Here is a 26739-nt window from a genome sequence, read left to right on the forward strand (position 1 = left end):
GAACAAGTGCATCGCAAGAAAATCAGTTTCCGTTCCAGCTTATTGCTGCAGAAAGACAACAGAGAGAAGCCCCTGTGGAACTCACTGTTTACAGTCAAACTGAGACTCGCCAGAAACCGTTAAACCATGCTCCTCTGAGGGAAGTTAAGACTCAAGAAAAGGTGAATTACTTTTATCCTTTGACCTGAGCACATGGTCTTTACTCAAGTTGCTTATTGGACTGTAAACACAGCACACAGAAAAGGAAGTCCTGGGTTGACATCATTTATCACTAACCTGTAGTTTCACCAAAACGCCTGAAAGTCATTCTGAGAGGACTACATCATCGTAAAGCAGCTGATGGGTTTTGAGATCTTGTACAGCAAGCAAACAGAAAAAATAGCCCCCCTGTTTTAAGAACTCAAAATATTTTTCCATGTCTTTCCAAGAATACACAAGAATATTTTTCTTAAAATCGGCAGTTAAAAAAGTTGCTCAGAGAGTTCAGCAAAGTTGCAGCTGGTAAGACTAATTTACTAGAAGATCTAAATCTTTTTTAACCGAAAAATTGCAGGACTAATTGATTCTTTTGCTTTGATTTCATAGAAATTTTGCTTTGTGAAGATTAATAAAAAGATTTCAAAACAAGAGAGATCAAAGATTTTTGTTGAGGACTTGAGCCTCCAAACATCTGTATTGTTTTGAGGTGTTTGTGTATTTTCCCGTCCTGTAAATGCGCACACTTTACGCCACATTCCTTCACATATTTACAGATAGCGGGGGTGAATCTGTGGTTTACGACCAGTTACTGAGATGGTGTTGCTGCTCTTTACATTTTGTTAGTGCTTCACGTACAAGTCAAGAAAAAACACAACCTCCAGTGGGTCCTAAGAAAGAGTGTGTGGATTGTTTGTTTACTGACATAAAGAAAATCCCTCACAGGCGACTTTTATGGTGTTTGATCTTCCCGTTCAGCTGAGGGAGGAGGACAAGCCAGATAAAAGAGACAGACAAGCAAAGGAAAATTCAAATAAAGATGAAGCTCTACATGTCTTCTGTTTTGCTGCCACAGTAAACAAGGGAGGTGCATTTTCACCGCAATAAACTTAATTTTAAAACAATGAATGTCTGATTTTTCTTCTATTTTTGTCTGGAGGTGTCACACCCCGGCTGACAAAAAAGATTTGATGTCCCATATGTGAGGGGTTTCCTAGCTACAGAGGCAGTAAACTGTGAAGCAGGCGTGAAGTGAAACCACAGGGCAGGAGATCATGGTGTAGGAGGAACTACATCTCCACACATTGTCAAAACAAAGCCCAGCAGCACAAACATGCACAGTGACACGTGTGAATGATATTACATGTGGTTAGTGCAGGGTGATGTGCATTTTTACCTCTTTTTCTCTGAGGTTTGTGGGTTTGGTTTTTTAACCACAAGGTCTGGGGCCCCAAGGTGGCGAAAGCGGCGTTTTCGAGAGGGGGCGACGTCTGTGAGGTCCTTCAGGCTGTCATCTAACGGGCTGGCAGGTGATTGATCTGAAGAAAACACAAAGAAATCATGTTTTTAGTTGAACAGTTGACATTTTTATCTCTTTTCCTTCCTTTCTCCTCATGTACATCATAATTCTTAACAGTCGTGTCATTTTTCTGCTTCGTTGATGGCGTCCAGCTTCCCTCAAACATCTGCCCCAATCTCCTCTCAGATGTCTACCTCCTCTTTCATCGCCTTGCCTCTCTTCCTCTGTCCTTCACCATGACGAGTGTGTGGAACAACAGAGAGGCAGATGGCCCTCCACCTGAAACCCCACCTTCTTCAGGGATCAAAGAGGAGCCGATCCATGATGGGAAAATGTGGAAATGTCATTAAAACGCAGCTTCTTTTCTTTACATGATAGAATGATGATAGACATGTATCTCCATGTCTAATCCCGGGGCTGGTTTCCACATTGTCCTCCAGGTTTGCTGTGAATACACTCAACTCAGGGCTCTAAAGGAGTCTGTAAAAGCTGCTTGTTAAACTCTGTGACCCGACTGACCACAAACAGCTCCAGAGAGTAAAACCAGAACAAAGCAGACAGGTGTGAGTGACGCAGAGAAAGAGCTGATGGACACTTTAGCTTTTTTTTTTTTCTCTGGTATATTTAGAGGCACATTTTTGGCTACTCTGATCCATATATTAGTATTACACAATGAGTAAAATATGTACCTTAAAGAGAGATGAGCAAGGAAGCATTTCTATCTTGATATGGCAGAATAAAGTAATTCCTCCCTTCTCAGCTTGTCAGATAAAATGAATACGCTGCACACCCAGAGCAGTTTTTTTGTATCAAGCTGTAAAAATATGCATTTCAAAATAGGGGCCTAAGGAGGATTTCTTGGTCTTTTGGGCCAGCCTCCAGTAAAAACCAAAGAAACTGCCATTTTTCTTAACTTCTCCATCAACTTTTTTTGGTGGTTGCAGCTTGTGTCAAACATAGAAAAACAGCATGTAGACATAGAAACTGGACTCTTAAATATTTGATTAATTATGACTCTTCACATTGTTATTACAAAACTAGACATCCTAATCGCTTTTTTTTCCCCTAGTGTTGCAGAAATATAAGAGGTCTTAAAGTGTTTTTGTATTATACAGACAATCTAGACTTTTTTTTAATTTTTCCCTTGAAGACTCAGAGATCATACCTGGGAAGCTCATCTTCTCACCCTTCAGAAACTGTTATATTGCCAAAATATTTGAAGAATTACTGTAATGAGAGCACATACACAACACATACACAATATTTTGTGTAATGTTTTAAACTGATAACCCATCCGAATGTGAGCGTTTTCGGTCAAATGTGGAGAAATTCCTGCAACATGCTTCAGAATTTTTGTGTTGATGCAACAGACGAATGCCTGCAAAGATAACGTAAACATTTCTCAATGCTTTTATATGTGAAATCTTTAATTTATATGGTTTTATATGAGCATGGCAAAGAGTAAATGTTAGGACAGCTCCTTGTTTGAAGAGGATCCCAACAAACAGTCTTTAGAGTTAGTAGAAAGCACTGTGGTTGTTCTCCGTAGGAGTAAATACTTTCGATTTCTTCCTCAACAAAATGGTTTTAAACACTTACTTACTCCAACAGAAACTGCACACAATAGACACTTTGTTGTGTGAATCTAAACTCTCACTTCTCCAACCATGTGCACATAAACTGAAACCACTAATTTCCCAAAACTTCCCCCTGTTTTCCTTTTATATCTGCTGGCTCAAACTGGCACCGCACGCCCGTCTGAGTCACTGTCGTAGCAACGAAAACAACACAAAATCCTGCAGGCTGTTCCTCTGCAGACGACAGGAAACACATGACACCTTGACGTATCAAACGATCTGCCTCTGGACTGCTGCATTAGTGAGAAAGTGGAAAAACTAGAGAGGTAAACATGTGTGACGAGGGCAGAACTCCCCTAAAAGCCCGCCTGGGCTCTATGATACATCTAACCTGTATATCACACACCTTCCTCCTGCTGGTGCCACATTAATCACTCAGAGAGACCTCCTGGGAGCAGCCGTCTGCAGGCTGATGAAGTGAAACGTCAACGATAGAAGCTGCTTGTGTTTAAAGGTGTTTCAGTGAACAGAGGCCCTCTGCTTGGTGTTACATAACTCCTCAATGAGGTCATCGTTTGTTTCTGGGCACCAAAAAGTCTCAAACACACTCAGCTACCAGGACAACACACTCCACAGGCATATCACACACATTGTCATACTGTGTGAATACAAAAACATCATTTCACTGTTTTTTTGATAGCTCTGTCATACTTGTTATTAACACGGTGTGAAGAAAGTCACGTCACCGCTCTCACCAGGTGTTTCCGACACCTGCAGCTTCAGTTTTTCTACTTAATGTGTCAACTTTCTGTGGTTGTTTTATGTCTTATAACTCACTTTGTGACTCTCTTTTAATGATACGTCATGTTTATTTAAATGAAAGCATTGAAACAGAGAAACACGCTGAGGTTATGACGTTGGCTAAAACTCCTGGAAAACTGGAGGAATTTCTTCAGCATGTGGAGAGGTAATGACGTTACGTACAGGATATGATTGGAGCTGATAGGTCATGTAGGAAATTCAAAGAGCTGAGGGGAGAGGGAAAAGATGAAGTTTTTGGGAATATAGTGATCATTACAACCTAAATACTGAAAAGGCAGCTGTGAGGAGATGTGAACCAGTTATGAAACAGTCTGAAAATAATACCGAAGTCTCTTTGTGACCGACAAAACAAACCTGACCACCAGGAGGATGACACATGAGCATCATCTTAAGGCTCACGACTGCCTGTATTTCCTGCAGAAACTTAAGAGAGCAGAGCTAGACTCAAACAGACAATACAGTTTTTGGGGTGCTGATTTGATTTAAATCGCGATTCTTGGGTATTTACGATTTTCTGTTTGCTTTCTTAACACCAGACCATGTGAAAAAGTTAAATGATGATGATAATGTCTACAGACTATGTCAGGAGCCATATTTTTCCATAAAATGCACATCCCGTGGGTCAGAGAAAACCATTTCGCCCTCTGCTGGAGAAAAGTGGTAACTTTTTTCCGATCCAGCTTATAAACCAAGACTGAAATGAAGAACTTCAATTACAAAAAACAAAACTCTTTTTTTTATTTTTCACAGAATCCAGATTTTGATATTGCCAAACAAAAAATCCTAGTAAATATAGATTTTTTTCTCCAACCCCTAATGATAACACATGGTATTTCTCCACAACACCTTGTATCTTATCCCATTTTATTGCATCACGATGCATGGTAATGCATCGTAACACATGGCAACATTGTTTCACATCCTATCACATTGTATTGCATCATATCACATCACTACGTTCTGTATCATATCACAATGAAATGCAACTCATCACAAAACATTGCAACGTATAACAATGCATCATATCACATGGTGTCACACCGTGTTACCGCAACACAGTGCCTTGAAACAAATCAGATTGTATGGCCACACATTGTATCCCACCATATTGTGTTATGATGCATTGCATCAAACTATACCATATCAACATTAGAGATAAGTCTGCCACAGATACGCTGACCAGTGTTTGGTTGGAGAATGGGGGGGGGGTGATGCAGACACTTCATCCTGACATATAAACCAGCATTTTCACTGACAGATATCTCACCTCGAGTAGATGAAATGGAAGGTGGAGCCGGCTGTTCTTCCTCTGGCTCCTCATCAGTGCTGCCTCCGTACTCATCTTCCTCCTGAGTTACTGTTTGGTCAGATTTTACTGAGTCCTCTTTTTTCTTTCCATCAGAGATCCTGCAAGACAACAGGAGGTTTATGCTCTAAATGCCAGCACTAATACATTTTTTTTAATATGAAAGAGAGTCCTAAATGATGTTTGCTTTGCAGCACAGTGTACTAGGTGTTTTCTGAAGGAGTACAGTACAAACTTGCAAACAATAGAACTACTGTCACAGGGTGCAAGCACTTTCAAATGCACTTAAATACAGTATAATGTGTTGATGTTCTTGGCCATAATTCTCTGCTCGAACTCCAAAACACTACTTTTTACACACCACAGGACTTCAAAACAAAAGAGATGAATCAGAGAGCTGCAGAAATTATGTGACCAAGTCTAAACTCTCGAGAAAAGTATTGAGCAACTAGAAAAGTTTCAAAACAAGATTTTTATGTCCTAAAGTTGTGCTGGTAAACTTTTATCTCCTCGCATAAAGTTTATGTTTGAAGGACATAAACAGAATGAGTGAGTCCAAAGCTACAAGGACTCAGAGGTCTGGGTCTACCTCTTTTCCTGCAGGTGTGTGACAGTTTCCTGCAGACTGCGGATCTTTGCTTTCTTCTCGTTCAGGACCAGGACGAAGCGCGAGTACAGCTCTGCCTCCAGGGCTTCTTTACCACTGGCGTACTGCTTCATCCTACAATGACAGCAACACACACACACACACACACACACACACACACACACACACACACACACACACACACACACACACACACACACACACACACACACACATACGTACATATACATTATAGGAGAGCAAAATCATCCCCTATATATCATGCAAAACACACAAATGTCTGCCTCCAGAAACAAAACACCACCACTGCTTGAAGTGATGGAGAGAGCTGTCAGAAGGGAGATTACAGAGTCATCAATCAGAGATACGAGACGCACTAAGCAACAAAATCAAAGCTGAACACATCTATAATAGAAGAACTGACAGAGAATGATTAAAAACTATTATTAGGATTCAACATTGGGATCTTTTTCGATCAATCAACCAATGGACTGGCTCAGGAACTTTGAAAGGGATGTTACTGAAATTCAATTTCCCCTTGGGGATCAATTAAGTGTTTCTGATTCTGAGGAACATTGCGTTGTATTGTACATTTTCCGATCCAAATTTACCCAGATTTCACCACCATCATTTCCTCTCTGTTGAAATCTGAAATGTGGCAGAGTGCACACTGTGATTAAGAGAGGCCCGTCTGACTGTGCTGGATGTGAACTTACATTAACACCGACGTGACACCAGCTCATACCTCAATGTGACGTACAGTCAGCGGCAGACACCCTGCCTCACAGGGTGGTACGCGAGTTGGGTAATAACTCAGAGAAAACACTGTGATGGATGTTAGAGGAACTGAAACTCATGATTCTGACCAAACTGTAATACAGCCTGCATGGCAGTGACCTCGCTTCAAACGTTTTACAACAAATGAAGTTCTGTGAGGTAAGAACAATCAGGTTAACTCATTCAGAGTGGGTATGTTCCACACCAACTTGAATCTTTCATGTCTCAAAATTAAAATTCTTACAAACCAACTTTTCTAAAGGAAACACTCAACAAAAGTCCAAGCACATTTAGTTGGTTCTGTGATTTTTGACAAGTCCCAGGAACTTCTCCACCAGGTTGATTACCGGTATGCAAATAAATTCAGCGATTTAGAGAAAATAAAATAAAAGTAACTGCACTACATCACCAGACCAGTAGAGCGCAGTAAAACAACAACAACAAAGCCCATGCAAAAAAATTGGCGCCATGGATGGCAATGATGAGCTGGCATTGTTATTGCTACCTAATTAGCATTGAGAAAAACTTAATGTAGACACAAATTTCTGGAGTTGAAAATCAAATAGCCCCCAAAAAGTTTCTGCAATCAAAAAAGCTTTCAACTTTTGAACTGACTTTCTAAATAAAAATACTTACAAAACCATGGAAGATGATACTTGTCATCTGTGACTGTTTACATACAGGTAGTAGAGTTTTGGAGCATTATGGGAGCATTGCTACAGCCCTAGCTAGTGGCAGATGGCTAAACTACAGCTTAGGCAAAACATTTGACCATCATATTATGCCAGACTCACATTAAAAAATGAATTAATTTAATTTAAGATTGTCAACTATAGGATACATAAGCAGAAAGCTCCAGGCTAATGTCACAAAAAGCTTTAAAAAACACTTTTCATCCTAGTTTAACACCTAATGTGAAAAGTTCCTGGGTTTTTTCAATAAAATTATGAATCTACAGAGTTTTTCTAAAATGGAAATCCTCCAAGGTTTGAGTTTTGTTCAGTATTACCTGCGTGTCATTGTTTCAATCTTCAGATTTCGATACAATGAATAATTCTGTTTTCTCCTCTATAAAAAGTGATAAATTGTATATCTGCATCATTAGTACTGGTTGTTGTGTTTGATGTGTTATTACTCTGTAGTGATGCGTTGCTGCTCCCGTCTAAGCCTCTGGTTTTCCTCCTCCAGTTTGTGGTTATGCTGCTGCAAAGTGTTCCCTCTCTGCAGACTGTGGACCAGGATTTCTCTGACCGCCTCAGCCGGCTCTGACACAGCGGTCAGGATGACAGAACCCAGCTGGAACTGAAAGAAAACACAGAAACATGGTGTCAGAAATCCCAGTATCATAAATGAAAGTGTGCATTAAAACCCAGTTTTCCTCATTAAATCTGCACATCCTTCGTTGCACTGTCCTCCGCCCGCTGTATTTCAATCTGTGCAGGTAGTGTGCAGGAGTTTAAAGAGCATTTTCACTACAAACAGATGCTGATGCTGCTGGCAGTGAGTTTAATGAGAGCAGAGCTGTTGGTCATAAAATCAAAAGCATGTAAAAAAGATTAAAGGAAGCCAGAGTTGAGGGGAAGTGCAGAGCAGGGTGATAATCCTCTGTAGGTTAGAAATCTCCTCACACTTTGATCCATTCTTACTGAGAGGAATAAAAGCTTTAGAAAACACATTTAGTAAAAAATTATTACATCTTTTAGATTGATCATGTGATGTCTGTTCATGTGTTTGAGCTCTTTGTAGATAAACAAGGACCTCAGTGCTCTGGGAGACTAAGTTTCACTGAAATACAACGGTGGTGTGTTTATACACAGATAAGAGGTCAGACCTGGGCTATCACAGCTGACCTCCCAGCTCCTTAAATAACTGACCTCCACACACAGAGACACAGATGGGTGTCTGCAGGTGTGTGTTTGTCTGCAGAGACTGGATAAGAAGAGATAAAACCTGGCTGTTTCATTTTACGCTGGTTCCAGGAAACCCTTTGGTGGCGTTTTCATTAAAGAGGGGTATTTTGCTTTCTTATATTTTAAACATGAATGTTAAGGTTTCAGTTTTGTGTAGACTAAATGTGTGCACATTTTCAAACCTCTACATATTCACGTGGTGAAGAAATCCCTGAATCTGTCAGTAAACAGATCTTCACGAAATCTTCATAAGACTTGCTCAAATGATGAGGTCATCACACCAGAATCTCCATAGCTTCACCCCTGATTGACCTCTATGGGGCTGGCCAATCAGAGGGAAGGGGGTTTGTGGAGCAGGGAGCCTTAAACGTAAGGTCTGTAAGAATAAAAAAAAAAAAAGTCAACTTTTACAGAAATAGTCCTGCTTATTCATCTCTTATGGGCCTCTATACATGTGCGGCAGTGTCCTCTGCCTATATGTTGATGTTTTGGTTGTTTCAGGACGTTTCTAGGCGGAGGTTAGGTGAGGTTACATAAGCCAATCACAGAGCACCTAGTGTGCCAGTGATTTAGTGTGTTGATCAATGATTAGCGAGTGGAAGATGCTGCCCTGAGTGGCTACTATAGTGGATGTAAAAAAGAAAACCCAAAGTGAAACGAAGCGCTAAACAGATAAAGCTTTTTTCACTGAATGAGGGTGAAGCTTGGCTCAACTTTCACATACCTTTTTGCACTTGGAGAGCAAAATGAGGCGAAGAGCGATGTGAGTTGGTTTTCTTTGCTTTGATGAGCAGGTATGTGCCAACTACCCGTGACCCATGCTCACAAGTCTCTTACATCGGAATGCAATGCTATAGGTGGTTGCCGGGCTAGTGAGTGTGTTTTACGTGGCTTTGGTGAGGCTGTGGGTGTGTGCTGCCGCTGGCACTGAGCCAAGGAGGAGAAGCCAAGTTCAAATGCTGCGTTGTTTACTAACAATAAAAATTCCTGCAAATATTACCTTTAAAGAGACAGCAACTAAAATTAAGACTAAAGAGAAAAATAAAGGTTTTCTAAAACACCAGTGTGCGAAAAATGAGGATTTTTTTAGCAGTAAATCATATAAATATATTACAGAGGCATGAGAGGGACAGTTTAAGGACTAAACAAACACAAATAAACACCCTCTTTGGACCCTTTAAAACCCATTGAAGCAATGATGCCATTTGAGCAAGAGAAAATTCGAACAGTTCCCCAAAAAAGGGAAGATGAACTTTCTGGGCATAATCTCTGATTTTTTTCAAAGTCAAAATTACAAAAGGAAAGTCCATGTGGTCTGTATGATACTTGGCTTAAAAAGAGAAAACCAAACACCAACAAGTAAGCATGATCACAGTGGTCACATATGATGATGTTTAACATGTTGCCAATCTTAGTCCAGTATTTCATGTTTACTTTTGCTGATTGTGCATTAATCCGAAACAGTCAGAAATGTTGCTGAAGCTTTGCAGCTCTTTCATGCACGTGTCTCAGAGTGTGTCATCCGCCGCGGTCAGCACCTTTCGTCCCCCTTATTTCGTATTAACGACTTTGACATTCAGCAGCTCCACGTTAGCACCCACTTTGTAGTAAATTTAGAATAGGTGGAGCTCCCCTCAGAGGGTCTCTCCCCAAATAAAAGTGTCCGGCAGCTAATTAGTGTAAATCAGTGAGTCAGAAACAGCTTTTCAAACAGTAGCGTCTCTATGACTACATGAGAAACCTTTGCCCACATCAACAGAGCATCAGCCAACATCCTCAAGCCTCAGACCAGTCAACAACACCAGGCCCTGACCAGCAGCTCGGCCATGGTCACAAGCGCCCGTCTCACAGCTGAAGCTCCTTTTTGTGGTTAAATGACCATCTTCAAGAGTCCAATACTGACCGCGTGAATACGATGAAGCAACAACTGGAAGTGTTTGCCAGAAGAACTCAGCAGAGGTATTTCCATCTCAAGCACTTTTAGACGGCCATTATTCACCAGACGTTTTGAAGAGGCCATGAAGTAATTGCTGGCAAATGTTGAACACTTGTAAATAACTGGAGGTGACAGAGGAACACGGAGGATACGAGAGAGGAACATAGTGAGAAAGTCTTCAACTCAACTGGGTGTATTAATTATATTTTCATACTCATAATCTAAATTACTAAGGATTAAACTGGCATATCTAAACATTTTTTAGCCTATTGTTATCAAACTCTACACATAAATTCATGTTTCCCAAAAGAACTTTGCTACAAGACAATATAAATTAACAAACTCTACTTAAAGCACCAGCAAAATGTTTCATTTTTCCAACTCTTCCTGTGTAAAATCTCTGCAAATACACTGTTTTATCCAGACATTCATGGTCCCAAGAGGACACATCCTTCAGACATTAGTGAAGCCCTGACTTTTGCCACCTTCAGGTTTAACATCAGTGATTTCTTAAAAAAAAAAAAACTCAGTAACTGTGGGATGGTTTGACATTAAATATCATTACAGATATTCATGCCCCCCATAAAGGTATCTTACACTGACTCTCCTGATTTTCAAATTTGCCATGATGTTCCCCTAAAAAATCAGTAGTAACTTCTTTTCAGTGTAAGGGTTCAGCATATGTATTTTTTTTATTTTTTTTACTTAAAACATTTATGGCATATTCATGCCCCCCAGATTACAAACTATTACTCAGAAGTAAAACAACTTTTCCTAAAGTATAAACCTGTTTTTAGATAATGTGGGAATATGATGAATTATTATTAACACATCAGTGTTTTCTATGAGAAATGTCTCAACAACCATAGGATGGTTTGATTGGATTTTGAGGAAATCCTGACATTCATGCTCCCCAGAAGATAAATCTCAATGACTTTAAAGATGTCCTTTGACTTGAGCTACTAAGTGAACATATCTTCTAAAATACGACAGCATTTAGATGACAAATGACATGTAGTGTTCTCAGTTATGCATGTTCTTCAGAGGTTTAATTGCACCGACCCTTTTGATCCACAAATTTATCCTAATGCCCAAACAGAGGGTCACAAGTCACTCTTATTCAGTCATATTTTAAAACGTTGAGAACGGCTGGATTTAAAATACTATCATGGATATTCAGACTCCCCCAGATGACAAATCATACTGATTTTAAAGATGTCCGAATTTTCCTCATGTTTCTCAGAGGATAAACCTATACAACTTTGAAGATATTCTGGAAATTTCTAGTGAACAACCAGAGAGTTCACTTTTTTTTATATTTAGAGTGAGAAACCTTCATGTATTGCTGTTGGACTGGCACAGTTTTTTTTGTATGTACATCCATGGTCCCAGGAGGAACAATCCCCTATGATACTGGTGTGTCTTACACATTTCTACTCATTCAGACTTTGGGTTTACATTTATGTTTTTTGTTCAAATATCTCAGCCATGACATGATTTATGTTACAGAAAATACTAACAGCCATGCATGCTCCCCAGAGGATAACTTTTACTCACTCTTATGACATGACGGTCTTATGAAAATGTTTCCTGATGAGTAGGGATGCACGATACATCAGTATCGATATCGGTATTGGCCTGTGTTGGTCATTTTTTTAACATATGTGCATATATCCAATGTGTAAAAGTGGGCTGATATTTACTCATTAGCTGTCCGCCATTTTCAGAGCATCTTGAATGATCTTTCGAGGCCTAAATAATGTTGTTTTCTATGACTATGTAAACACCAAAACTACCTAAGAAGAGTGGACAAGGAAAACAAGTTTGAAAATAAAGGGAGCTATTAAAAAATTCAGTTTGCATCATTTCAGTATGTTCACAATTTGATCATCTAAGATTTTTTTTTTTTTTACCAATACTGACATAGGTAAATATCGGTAACTGGCCATACCAGCAATATTAATATAAGATATTGGTATCGGCCAAAAATGTCATATTGGTGCATCCCTACTAATGGGCCACAACAGGCCAAAGATCACTGTTAGGTTGAATCCTCCCGAGTTTGGTATACGATAACTTTTCTTGAAACTATATTGAAACTAACTATTTTGTCAACTTTCTTATGGATTGTAGTTCAATGTGTCTCAGAAATTCACATTCATGGTATCAAGTTTGGTGACTTTATTCATTTTGATGTAGTGTAATGCTTAGTAGGTGTCTGTAAGCTGATAACTTGAACTAACATCATGTCTAAAAACATGAGAACAAGCATCCTTACAGTCAGACAGATAGCATGCCAATGTTAGCCACACAAAACTGATGTTCACACAGATTTTATTCAATTCAAAAAGCTTTGTCATCTTTTCTTCTGAACTGTGCATGTTCTTGTTTGTGTTTTTCTGCTGAGCCAACTATGGTAGATAATTAAGACATTCAGTTTAAATGTGTTTGTGTTTCTGCAATTATGCAATCCCTTTGAACATCTGATGGTGATTACTCTGGACAATACTCCATCAGTCGTGAGAATGAGACTTAAATCTGTGAAATCAGGGGATTCAACAATAGTGAAAACCCACAAAACAACATTAGAAGAATCAAATGTGAGAGTGCCACAGACGAAAGAGTCTTACACATGTCTTACTGGAGATGAAGATAAGTGGAGTTGGGAGATGCAAACCTACAAACACTCACACACACGTTTGGTATGCTAACACCTCAGGTAACACCTGTCCGGCTGTGTGAGCGTCTCACTTCTGGGCTCTTTTGGTGTTTTGTTGGCTGAACAGGAGCTGCGATTAGAGGGGAATGAGCATGTTTAGAGCAAAGCCTTTCATTATGACTCATAACTTTATGACAGATGAATTACTGCTTGTTTTCATATGTTGCAAGAGAAACACCCAGAGGACTTCTGTAAATCCATGATCTGTTACTCTCGTTTTTCTCAAACAGAAGCATCGATTCATTTCCTCTATGCTGCAACACGCACGTCGCTTTCCACTGTGTCATAACTGCCATGGTAACTCTGGGTTTATGTCTCCATCTGAGTGTCTCCACATGGCTGACCCCTGAGCACGGATTATTCATGTTGTTGTCGAGATCCTGACTGTTTTCTAAGAAAATAAAGTCCAAACGGAGCCGATATGTTTCAGGGGAGTTTGATGGTTTTGGAAACTGGAGTCTGCCTGGTCCACCAGTCTGATATTTGGCTCCAAATTTGCCAGATGGGAAACAGGCTGTAATGGCTGCAATGTAATCCCTTTGGAGAAACGTTGCGATCAATATTTTCCACAGATGGCCTCAGATTGTTATTATTTGTTTCTGAAACTTGCAAATAGATCTCTAGGTAACTTCGTCTTCAAAGAGAAAGATGCTAAAATAGGAAAAGATGATCAGTTCAACCAGAAGCAGACGCTGTGTTACTTTGTTTTCTGGACTACACTGATAAACATGGTCCGCTGCAGCTTTGATCTTTTAATTAATGATTGTGTCTTCAAAATGTATCAAGGGTTTTGATACAGATGGTGGCGCCTCTCATCTGTTATCCCCTCATGGTTGAGGTCTACTGTCACTCACTGCTACAGCGCCAAACGGATCGAAGATGGAGAGAACTGGTAATTGCAAAGCAGCTCAAAACCAACTTAAAGAGGGGGCATTATGCTTTTTTAAAGTCTTTATTTTGTCCATGGTATCTTTACATGATTTACAGCTCAAAAAAATGTATTTTACTCTCCCTGAGGTTTTAGAAAACCTGACTGAAACGCTACATTTTATATGCTGTTTCTTTAAGGCCCCTTGCTCCAAAAAACCTCTTCACTCTGATTAGCTAGCCCTCTGGAGGAGTGTTGAGGGTGGACAGGCCAAGGTGTTTGAGGCCTGCACCTCCAATGTGTCATGAACCAGTGATGTCCTTGTTTCAGCTGATCCCATGAAGATTTCTACAACATATGAATAAGTAGAGGTCTGAAAATCTGCACATGCTCGGTCTGAACATTCTGCGTTGTTACCCTATATCCATCTTGGAAACATGGGAAAGTATAAAAATCTGTCTTTAATCTATGCCGGACTCTGAAAATACTTTGCTATGAGTGTACAGAGGTAAACCAAAATGGAGCAGAGAGGGACCAGACACAGATCTGGTGGAAGTAGGAAAGCCTTGGTGGACGTACTTAAACAGAGACAAAAAATGAGACTTCAGTCATTACAGCATAAGTTAGTTGTTCGCTAAGGTACTCTACTCTAGCAATTCCTAAAATTTTCACATCAGGTCCTTTAGTGCCGAGCATGAAACTACCAGAAATAACCTCTCAGTCAAATGTGTAAAAGCACCTGGAGTTTAGAAGGCCAGTGTTAAAATGTTCGGCTTTCTGACACGGTGAAGTGATTAAGACATAACCTCTGGTCTGCTAACAGTTTGCTGTAGCTGTCTGGATTAACTTTGAATGTTTAACCTGCTGATTATCTGATCAAGACTAAGAAGAACTTATTGTTTGATCCATCCTCTGATGTGGAGCACATGATCATATCTGCTGTTTTTCTAATAGGTCAGTTAGAAGATGTGTCCTGCAGCTGGAGGTGAGAAATGACTCGAGTTTCACACTCTATTCATCACTTCCTCCACTCGGTTAGGAAATAAAAACATTTTTTCTCTGGAGCTTTAAACTTCAGAGGAGGATTTAAGACAGAGAGGTGACGCTGATATCTCTGCACAGACGGCGCTGACGTCATGTGACTATCAACACCCCTGAGTATGAATCAAAGTCAACAATTAACCCACGTTCTGGTGATAATCCTGCAGAATCCAAACACAAGACCACATTTCCGAATTAACCCCCTGACTGGAGGGAAAATTAAATAAACATAAACCAGGTGAAGCAGTTATCTGTGTGAGACTTTGCGAGGATGAATGAGTGCAGCTTCACTCACTGAGATGTCCTTCTGAACCTTCTCGTACGCCAGAGTGACGGTGGAGCTGCCGTCAGGCGGGGACGGTGTCAGGCTGAAGCTGTAAGAGGAGGAGGTTTCTGTTTCTGTCAGAGCCTGCTGGAGGTCCTGGATGTAGCGCTCCATCTGCATCTCTAGCTCCTCCGCCTCCTTGCTCACTGCTTCCTCACTCACTGCAGAGAGAATTACAAAGAGGGTGAGAGTGACAGAGCATGGTGAGGATGATAAAACTGTGGGTCACAAAATAAAGAAAAGTATAAATGGAAATAAAGAAACAAAGACAAGTGGCTGGAAAGCAAACAATGAAGCAGTGAAGCAGTGTCACTTTAGTCTTTGCCAGAGTACATAACATTTAAATCACTTCCTAGATCAACTCCACTCCATTTCGAATATAAGAGTAATATTTTGGAGTAAACTCAGGTGTTTCATAGTCTTACATAAAATAAAAAACGTTGCTTGAAATTTTCGTAATTACACCTGCGTTTTCACTAAGTTGTCCAGTTTGCTTGGAAACAGTTTGGCACACTATGGTATGAAAATCAGAATGTCAGTGTCAGTCTGGAGGATTCAGGCCGATGCTGGAGAAGCTAATAAATCTTCCTCTGAGTGCAGCTGTGTGAGCAGCTGAAGGGTCAACAGCAGACACCTTAAAGGTCAGCAGGTGACACAGAAAGGTGTTAATGTGTGTGTGTGGTCAACAGGTGAATTTGTTGGGTTACCTTTTCCTCTCCAGGCATCCTGTCCATCAGTCAGCAGCAACTGAAAGCCTGAGCCTAAGCCTCGCCCCATCCAGTCCACCCGCAAGAAGTAGGAGGAGTCAGGCTCTGAAGGGACAGAGACTTTTCGCACTGACACGTGCATCCCTGAAGAAAACAAGTCAGAGGGTTAGTCTGGATTCTTCTTAGTTTTTCTTAAACTTTTTGGATAAAATTGATATTTTACTGAGCTGATGGCGGTCTGATCGCTTTGCAAGTAAACATTTTCACATCCTCTTTAAAAATATGATGCAATCCTGCAAGAAAAGTCCTGTTAAGTGCTAAAAATGGCGGCACATCCGCCCATTATGAATTAGATTTTTGAAAGTTCGCTATTCAAAGAGTGAAATATTCAAATGTCGTGAATCATCCCCAAACACTCCTGGTTCCTGTATTTCCTCAGACCTTCAGTATGACTGTCTAAACGCCTCCAGCTGTTTTCTTCTCCTGCCATGTGTCACAGCCTGCTGTTCACGTGCCAGCCAACACTTAAACTCCACTCGCCGAAGCTTTAAACCATTCTGAAAACAGCAGCTCACAGGAGCACGGACCCTCCTAAATGTGGGTCTGCTTTCACAGCAGCTACTTCTACACAAGGACAGTTTTCTGTCAGCAGCCCGAGCAGGGGGCCAGCTATTGTTTCTTAGAGAGCATGTTTAAGGTCTGGAAGGAGAAGGGTTCTGTAAACCATCAGAGACCCCATAAGGCCTGGCCTGGAGAAACCTCGGAGCCCCCCAGGAGACTAAACACACAGGGCCTGTTGTCAGCTGGTTTACAACTGGTTTACAGCTGGATCAGGACTGGAGAAGTGGCATTAAATTATAAAATTTCAGCAAATAACCTGATAAGGCTCTCCCAAACAGAAGTTACACAACCATGGTTTGGAAACTGCAACCAGAGCTGCGCTAAGACGGGCACAAAGAGTCTCCTTTACAGTAAAAGCTGCAGTTTTCTGCTCTGATTAAAGCTGCTAGACAGAGCTTATCTGGCGATTTAACCATCTACTTCACAAGTTAGCACAAGACTCACAACGTACCTGTAGTTATCACCTGTATGTCAAAGATTCAAGATTGAAAGATTCATTGTTTACCATAATGTGAGGGGAATGTGTTTCTTTGTAAAAAAACAAATGTCCTTGCTATCTACAATGAACGACATGCAAAAGACGTAAAAAATAAACAAGATTTGATTAATGAAGGCATAAAAATATACAATATATGCAGCAATTTTTTTTGGGCTGTGCAATGAGTGAAGAGTTACTGTGCTATAGGTGCAATGAATGAATTAACCGTTTATTTTTTCTAAATCAGGGGTTTTGAGTATGATATTGTTTGTATATTATTTTTGGTGCTAAATTGTTTGTTTGGGTTGTAGCTTAATTTGGGGTACACGTTGATTGGTGTATGGTTGATCATATATGATTCCTTTTGAAGTCACTTGCCACCTTTTGTTTGGCGTGAATGAGAGAGGAAGGGTGAGCTGGGTTGCTGTGTTTTTTTGTTGATCACTATTTTTGTTGGTTCAATGTAAAATATTATTCAAAAAGCAAAAGACATTTTGTCAGATTTGAGTGATTTTTGATTTAGCGAGTGGGACAAATTACTGTGCACAACCTCAGCCTTCTCTAAAGTCGCTACCTGTGCTATTAACCTGAAAGAGATACAGATGATATTAGAGTTTTGAGATGATATATGAATGTGATGAATGTGTTCAGACTGGTTCAGTCACAGATGTGTTTGAGTAGGGGGTTCCAGAGGGAGAGGGCAGATGATGAATCCCTGTCTCCTACTTTATAAGATTTTCATGTTAAAAATCAGTCCGATCTGTTTTAAGGTGTGTGCTCTCAGGATTTTAGAATTGGTCCAGATCTAAAAGTTGTCCAGTGTGTTGCTTCTGGCCTTAACTGTTCTTACTTTCAGGACTCCCGTGAAAAAAAGATGATTTGTCTCTTTGGGACCATCTTTCAAACAATTAAATATAATTCAAATTAAATTCTGACGCCCGTTAGCGTCCAGCAAAGAAACCAGACAAGAAGATTGAGATTTATAACTACACTTAACCAATGCAACCAGAAACTACTACCAAAGCACATTAACTGTTCTGTACCTCATGTGTAAAATAAAACCTGCTAAAGTTTGAGCTCTGATTTTAATGTTTTCTGTTTTTGATGTTCTACAGGAAGAAAACACAAGTCATAATTTTAATTTGCTGCTTGTGTTGCCTGTATTTATGTGACAAACACAATGAAAACAGAAAACACATTAGGTATTCAGTCTGCTCACCTCCCTGAAATACACTCAGACCTCATGCTCCACTGACTGTTATGTAATTTTTAAACACTGGTTTTCTTTAGTGCTGTTCGCTCGTGTAATGACCAAAGTGAAAATGATGAACCAGCTTCATGCAAACATGTCATCACGCCTCTGTAAGCACTGTAATGCACTAATCCACAGCCTCTCATTAGCTGTAAGTACAGGCTGAGCGGAGCACAGCAGAGAAACTCAAACCTCAGTTAGCTGATACTAATGACCGACCACAGCAGCGTGCTAACATCCTCACACAGCTGACACATGTTTCAGCAGAGCACAACAGCAGCTCCATCTTTAACAACATCCTTTAACACCACCTGCTTCAACACCAAACACACACACTCACACACGCTGCGAAACTCCTCATTTCATGCAGAGAAGCTGTTGAGAGTCATTGTCACATCTTAAGTCCTCTGCACCACAAAGAGATCTTCAGATGCTTATACAACATGATTATTATTCAAACAGATTTCACAACACGTCTATGAGAAGTATTTTGTGAGGCAGAGAGGCTTTATGTAGTATTTCTCTGTTACACTGAATTGCTGTGGGGTTTTAATGCAATTTTGTTAGGTGTTTGTGATTTCTATCGTGTGTGCCTGCAGACAGAATCCTATGGGATGCCGCTTTGGGTGAAACACAATAGGCACGACTAAAGCACGTTTATCCGTGTGTGATTTAACCACGAAGACTGACTATGTTTATTTTAACTGGATGATACTTCCTGAACCAGGAACATACTGAAAAAGCAAAACATGAACACAATACAAGCTGGTGAGTACTACTGTCGTCCACACACGAAGTCAATCTGTAAACTGATGAATCAAGACCCTCATAGGTCCAGTTTCGAGTCCACAAACACAGTCTGGTGTGAAACTGTGTCTCAAAATGACAAGAAACAGATTCCAGAGGAGTTAGCATGCTAATGTTAGCATTCTGTGAAAAACTGTAAACACAAGAAACACGTGGCGTCAAACACGTGAAAAAAGATCGCGATAAACCTGAAACTAAAGAATTTAAGTTCAGTCTTACCTGGAGCTTCAGTTTGTTCCTCTTAGAATGTGTTTAGTGGATTTAAATGAAAGTTTTGATCCAACAAACTCAGAGTGACACCAGTGAAGAGGGATGACACGTCATCACCAGGCGACACAGCGGATCAAACGGGATGGTCAAACCGAATGGGGACAAATCAATAATACTTTTATTTATCAAGATGCACTGAAAACAACAACTGAACAATTTAACAAGTTAAAATGATTTTTACAGGATTTTGTTTATGTAACAGTATGTCATAACTTTTGATTTTGAGTTCAAGACTCATAGAAAATGTCACATGTTATGAAGTTGATTATGAGTAATTTGAGAAATATGTTTTCTTAAATCAGACAGAAAATTCAACATACTAGAAATATAATCTTTTATAACTTTCTAATTTTGAGAAACGGAAGCACCAAGTGGAAATATAACCTTTTATCTAATACAGCTTCTCAGTTTTTTTCCTATTTAGTTGATTTCTAAAGATATACTTTTCTAACTTGTCACTTTTGATCTTCATTTTTAATTTTATAAGGAGGCTACATGTAATAAAGAATAGAAAAACATACCTGTTCTGTAAAAGATGATTTTCTTCTCTTTCAAATGAATTTTTGGGAGGTGTTTAATTGAGGTCCCAGGTTGTCACAGAGCTTCAAAGGCACATAATACACATCAAAACAAAAAGGGATAACAAATCTGATATTTTGTGAAATGTATTAGCAACGAGACATTATTTAGTGAAAATATTTTTAATAAATGTAGCTTGTTGTCCTACAACAATATGGGATCTTTTTTATTATTGTTTTTAACAACAAACTCTGAGTATACATTTCTGTGCCTAACAATTTTCTACTGGTTTCAACCACTGCCTAAAAGGCAGATATGCTTTCCTTTGTGTTTGCGTAAATGTTTCATTTGGCTCCAACAATAAGTCTTTCCTCAGCATGTCACAGCATGGCATGTCTTTGCTCCCTTGTTGTGTCTAACTGACTGTTTGGTGGCAGAAAATGCTCCTGACATGACCATACAACAGCTTTGTTATATCAAAATAATGAGATAAATAAATCTGCTGTGGAGAAACAGGTTTGGTTTGGTGCAGGGGCATGTCCAAAGGGGTTGGCCAGGGTGGCATAGGCCCCACTTGAGTCCTCACTGGCTTCATAAGGTGCCTCTGTAAAACCATTAATTATGGATGTTTTTCCCTTTGTGAGAGGCAGGACTTGAATTGGATTTAACTTTTTGGGCTTTGTTTCAACTGGCACCAAGTACTTATCTTTGCAACTGATTGCAGCTCATTTTTTTAAGTCAGTTCTTAAATTGTTAAAAAACAATATCCATCTTGAAAGACGATTGCCATCTGGGGACAGATGCATTGCCATCAAATGTATTTTCAACTGTTAGAACATGAGCAGGAGTTTTCTTTTGACTTTAGATTATATTATATCCAGGACATAGACTATGGTTCCTTCCCTCTGTGTGCCTCTGTGTTGTTTTGGTCTCCTTGTCAGAGAGGCTGAAAAACAAGCTGTGTGCCACATGTCATCCAAAAAGGGAAATGAAGGGATTACATGGAGAGCATGATTCAAATACTGCAAACAGACTCTTTCCAAGAATAATTGCTTTAAGAGGCTGCTCTGGCTTTAAAGCTCTTTCTATTAAGGAAAAACACGACAATCACACACACACACACACACACACACACACACACACACACACACACACACACACACACACACACACACACACACACACACACACACACACACACACACAGGTCTGAATCACCTGTTTTTCTACAGGGATTATTTATAATATGTGTGGCAGTGTAGCTTCACATGCATGACTTGAGTTGACGTAGAGTAACCTGTAGCTCCCAGGTGGTCTTTAAGTCCATGATTACACATGTGCTGGACTGTGAGAAATATTACATTTCAGTCAGATCATCTCAGGGTGAATTCTGAAGCACTGTGGATCATAATGATCTCAATTTAGTAATTTTCAAACCCCTCTTGAAAACAGTGATGGTGCAATCACAGCTGATCTACACTTCCTGTTTATATCAGCGTCCTGAAACAAGTAGGAAATAATGCATTCATCTGTTTGTGATAGAAAAGTGTTTGTTTAGAAAAAGTTGTCCAGTGAGTTTTTGAGCAATAAGAATAAATTCTGATGTTCATTTTCAGACAATTTTCCGATCTTTTTCCAATATTCTCGTTGTTATCATAGTGTCATCTCAAAACAACCACCGGAGGGCGCACAGATCAAGCCTTTTTCCACTCCATGATAGCTTTAATGAGAAGAAAAAAATATTTCTAATTGACTTATATTGAATATCTTAAGACGATGGATTATTCAGACAGAGTTACACTTGATCCATGTCTTTGAAATGATATCTGAGGGAGAGGTCAAACAGCAACATAGGACAAAGCTTCTAATGCCTGAGAGAAATTAAAGAGGTGGATGATGGGAAATCCAAACAGATAAACAGGAAAGGCTTATTGTTGGAGCCAATTAAAACGCTTATGCAAACACAAAGGAAAGAACAGCTGTTTCCGAGCCTTTTAGGTCCTGATGGAAACCAGCAAATTCAACAACTTCAGGCTAAGTAATCCAGAAAAATTCAGAGCCAACATGTTGGAAAAGGAAGAATTTGTCACTATAATGAAAGTGTGCAAAATGACTGATGCAAAAGCTAACACTTCCAAAAAATAGGTAGCCTTGCTCTTAATATCATGTTTACATCCTTCTCTACAGCTACCAAGAAGCCAAAAACTTCATCATCTTCCACAGATTTTGACATTTGCTCTCCTGACAGCCCTGATGCTGGGTTTTAAACCTTTCCCTCATTGAAAGAAGCAGCACCGTTCAGTTTCTGTGTTTAATCACAAGTACAGATTCAGTCAGTTTGCACACAGCCTCCTCCATCCTGCCTACAGGCCTTCATAATCCTGACCCAATCAGTTCATCAAACTGGCTTCCAGACGTCTCTGTAAACACAACTCGGCCTGTTTGTTATTCTTCTTATTAGGTTATTACTGTCCAATTCAACCTCAGAGTACTCCAGGAGAAAGCTGGGCTCTAAAGGTGGCTTCAGTTTGCTTTAAATATAACATGAGTCTGCAGAATTACTGCGCAACAATGCTCTGCGTGAGAGCAGTTGAACAGAATCCGGGAAATGTTCTTTATGTTGGACGAGAGATTCTTTCTTACTCAAGACCTGAAGCCTCTCTCTGTGGTTACAATGAAAAACGTCAGCATGTTGGCTAACCTGCATTTTAATCAGCCACATGGAGGTGAGCCCCCGGTTCTGCAGAAGTTTCACCACACAGCTCAGACTTCAACCCAGAGGGACCAACGATAAAGAAGGTCAACAAACCAGTGCTCTCCTCAGGGTCTGGGTAATTTATTTGGATTGGCACTACAGGACATGGTCTGGTGCTGGCTCGGTGTTGTGGGTGGGAACCAGCAGAAAGATCAGAGCTGTGTTTGGAGTGAGAACAATTTAAAGGGTAATTTTGGTTTATTTTTAGAGTCTTGTTGAATATTTATGGTGTTTTTTTTGTGTTTTTTTTTGTAGCCAGTCGTTTCCACACAAAAACGGAGACGAGAGCTGAAACTTCAACAGTGTTTTATGATGTTCTTCCTGTAAGACATTTTTGCACAAGCAAAAAATTGGCGCAAAAACCTACAGATAATTAGCACCAAAATATGTGCTGTGCACTTTACAAACACTTGCTTGAAGATTGAGCCTGACCTGCTTACATTTTTCTTATCCTATTGGCAGATATTTTTACTCTTTCCAAACTGTTCAGGCACCATTTTTAGTTCTCAATATCTTTAGATAAGACAGTTCTATGTTCCGGTTAGATTTCTAAAAGGGCCTCTGGGTGGGCAACAGTTAAGGCGAGTCATTCTTCGCCACCAAATTCTGCTCCTGATATCTGGAAGTTGCATGTTGCAGCATCTCTTTTGTAGTTGATCAATTACGAGTTTGAATTTCCATTACATATTTCATACAGAAAGTGTTTCAGATGACTCCAAGGATGCAGGAATCTGTTTATGATTGATGTGTCTGATAAAGAAGCACTGCCGGAAGGGTTTGAGGACCGGTAATTAAGAGTGACTAGCGTAACAAGTATACGCCTGAAAGTTTAGTCCCCATTCCTGCGTGCTGAGAAAGTGACTCAGACCGTTAAGAGGAGCCACCTAAAGCTGTCAGACCTTTCAGGGACCCCTGAGATAAACAGAAACATGTCTTTCTGTGTGTCCCCTGGCGTCTCCAGAGGGCCAGAGCAGACGGCTCAGCCTTATTAGCTCCAATAGACTCCTCTCCATTTCTGATGTGCTCTCCTCTGTCATTAACTGCTGCTCCTCACTTTCATGTCCTCCTCTGTTCCTCTCAGGGATCCTTCCTTCCGCCCATCTTTAGCGTCGCCTTCACCTCGTAGCCTGCAGCGGGAACACATATGTGACTAAGTGTGCTCATGAGTCAAGACCTGTAAGTAATGACTTCCAGCTCGGTCTGCAGGTAACAAGCGTTTCCTGCTGGCTGTGTCTGCCTGGGGACAAACGCTGACCAGCTTACTGCACACTTTCTGAAGATCAGACATGCAGCAACCTGAATTTACTTACTGGATGGTTTTCAGATATATGTTGAATTTAGATTTAAACTGTAAATCTGGTCAAAGTTTCAGTTTTTGACTCATGTTTTAATAAAACAGTGCTGTCTTCTGTTTTGCTTGTGACGTATAGGCCTCAGTATAGAGTTCATGCTTTCACACCAGTTTCATGCAGCTAAGCCAGCAAACAGCTAGCTTTAAATAAACACTTTTTGAATGTTAGTCCAAGGGTAGGCCTGTGATAGGCTGACAATCTGTCCAGGATGCCCACCCCTGCTCTGTATGACCAATTACAGCTGAGATAGACTCCAGATTGAAAACAAATGCCAGAAGCAGCACAGATAAGTGATGGGTGATTCGACAGCAGATCTTTTGGTGCCCTTCCACAATGAATTAAGGGTAATGTTTAGTGAGAAGGTAGCTATGTGAATTAAAATGTAGAATTCTTCATAATTAACCTTTCACTAAAATAATGCTTTTAGGATAAAAGGATAGGATAATGGATAAAGCGGGAAATAAGATGACTTAACTTGGACTAACCAAAGTACCTTACTGTTAAGCTAACTGCAAACAAACACTTTGGCTGAATAATACATTAAATGATATAAGACTTTTAGTGAAGAGAACATGTTGATTCATACTTAAGTTTAAAACTGATCCTGTTTCTTGCAGCTTTTAGCTCTCACCAAGTCATCTGTGGGTGTCCAGATTGCAGGACAGAATGTTGAGCCACTTTTTTTTTCTATCAGGGATGGTTGGGGTCTGGTGGCTGCTCAAACCTGTGCTGCTAACTGTCAATATTTCTCTGAGACCAGCCTGTGACAGACATTAACTTTCTTTTCTTTTTTTCTTTTTTTAACTCCACATGGTTAACAGACAGTAATCATGTTGTGGTGTTACTTTTTATAAAGAATTTAACACTTTTACCACCAGGCTTCGATATTTTGGAAGCACTCCATTCCGTTTTATTGTATTTTGACTTTTTTTTTTTTTTTTTTTTTTTTTTAATACAGAGGACTTAGACAGACTACCTTCTGCTGAGTGGCTGAATATGATTTACAATAACACTTTCTTTCCAACCATCCAATCAGAATCAAGCATTCTGCAAGGCCCGTTAATAAATATAAACTCTCCTCTTTAAGACCTGCAGTGAAGACCCCGGTCCGGCCCCTCAACAGAGTCCTAATGACTCTGACTGCAGATGTTTATGGACTGTTTTAACCTGAGGAAGAGTAACAACTGAGAGAGAGTTTCAGACGTTTTCTTCCTCATTCAACTCCCCCAAAAAACTTCAGAGCAACATCACAGGTTAATTATCCTGACCTGAATGCCCTCTTTCTAATTATACAGCCAGGAACTGTAATGGAAACCTCATTGGCGACATGTCGGGGGTCTTTACTCTTCTTTAAGTCACAAGTAAAAGATGTCAGGAACCAACAGGAAGCAGGAGGTATCTGATTGTTTGATGGCTTTTATAATTCCTCAGGTCCTGAAAGTGGTCCAAAGGAGTCTTTGAGAAGAAGCGTTTCAGGGTTTGGGTCTTATTGAAGTGTTATATATCCAGAAAGATGTCTTTTGAGGATTTGTGCGCTAACAGAAAGAGCTTAGAAGGTTTTTCAGGGTAAACTCTGGATGTTGCAATCTAAAGACAAAGACAATAGTTTGAGGAAAGACCCCCTCTCTGACTCTTAAATTGGATCCAGGAGACGTGAGTGAATGAGCCCTCTGTGCTTTTGTTTTAAGACTCACACACACTCTCACACATACTCCCCCATGGGTGAAGCTTTGGGTAAATTGTGTAATCAGCCTAAGTGAGCTACGTGTTGCTGGCCAGTCTCCTCTCTGCCTCCATGAGGACGCATCAGGCTCTGTGGAAACCAGGCATAGGGGGCGGGGAGACCTCAATGTTTCTATTTACTATATACTTAAGTTTTACCCAAACATGAGGTCTCTGGGGTAAAAGAACTCTCCAGTATGTGAGCTGTCTGGTATCAGAACAGGAGCCAAAATATAAAGTTTTCTAAAGTTTCAGCTCTCTCTGATATAAAAAAAAAAATTACACAAACTCATAGAAATGAAACCAGTCTATTGGCAGACATTAAGAACATGAATGAGGCTCCACGCTGTGATTTCAAAAGATCTGGGAGCTGATAGTCTGCCATTGCTTCGGTCTGTAGACTTTCTGTTGTGCGATTCAGGTGTTTAGTTACATAGCATCAAACAAAAATAAATATGTGCAGTAGTGAAAAATTCTTATTGATCTGGTTTTATTCACATTTTTTGTTGAATTACCTGACATATATTTATTATATAAAATAATCTACTCGTGATTTAAAAAAAAACAAAAAACTTTTTCTATGAATTGTGTCTAAGAGGATTTTTTTAGCCCCTTCTGGTAAAAAAAAAATTTAAAAAAAAATCAGACACTTTAATGCAAAATACTTAAAATAAGGCTCATGTTTAGAAATAAGCCATTCTCCCCGTCATTCCTGTGGTAGTTTTATTTATCTGAATCAGAGCTTTGGGGACAGAGTAACTTTTGATACTGGAGGAGTGCAAAGTGTTCAGTAACCTGGAAATCCTCACTCCAGCTCAGCTCTGACAGTTTCAGTGTTTCTTCAGGTTTTAAGGAACCACTTCTGTCTGATGT

The 26739-nt window shown here is 39.9% G+C and overlaps 1 protein-coding gene across 1 annotated transcript in view; it reads right to left on the reverse strand.

The window, feature by feature from the left end:
• xrcc4 (X-ray repair complementing defective repair in Chinese hamster cells 4) overlaps positions 1 to 19594 on the reverse strand; it is a 29133-nt gene extending 9539 nt beyond the window's left edge. The window contains exons 1-7 of the mRNA XM_074689686.1: positions 19468 to 19594; positions 16091 to 16234; positions 15354 to 15544; positions 7720 to 7886; positions 5790 to 5921; positions 5162 to 5301; positions 1373 to 1514 (exon numbers count right to left, since the gene is read on the reverse strand). Of these exons, the coding sequence (XP_074545787.1) occupies positions 1373 to 1514; positions 5162 to 5301; positions 5790 to 5921; positions 7720 to 7886; positions 15354 to 15544; positions 16091 to 16232 (914 nt within the window). The 5' untranslated portion in view covers positions 16233 to 16234; positions 19468 to 19594. The remainder of the gene's footprint in view (positions 1 to 1372; positions 1515 to 5161; positions 5302 to 5789; positions 5922 to 7719; positions 7887 to 15353; positions 15545 to 16090; positions 16235 to 19467) is intronic.
• Between the last annotated feature and the right edge of the window lie 7145 nt (positions 19595 to 26739).

Source organism: Halichoeres trimaculatus, unplaced genomic scaffold (genome assembly GCF_033239565.1).
Source record: "Halichoeres trimaculatus isolate MK-OKI-2021-1 unplaced genomic scaffold, fHalTri1.1 fHalTri1_scaffold_16, whole genome shotgun sequence".
NCBI lineage: Eukaryota > Metazoa > Chordata > Actinopteri > Labriformes > Labridae > Halichoeres > Halichoeres trimaculatus.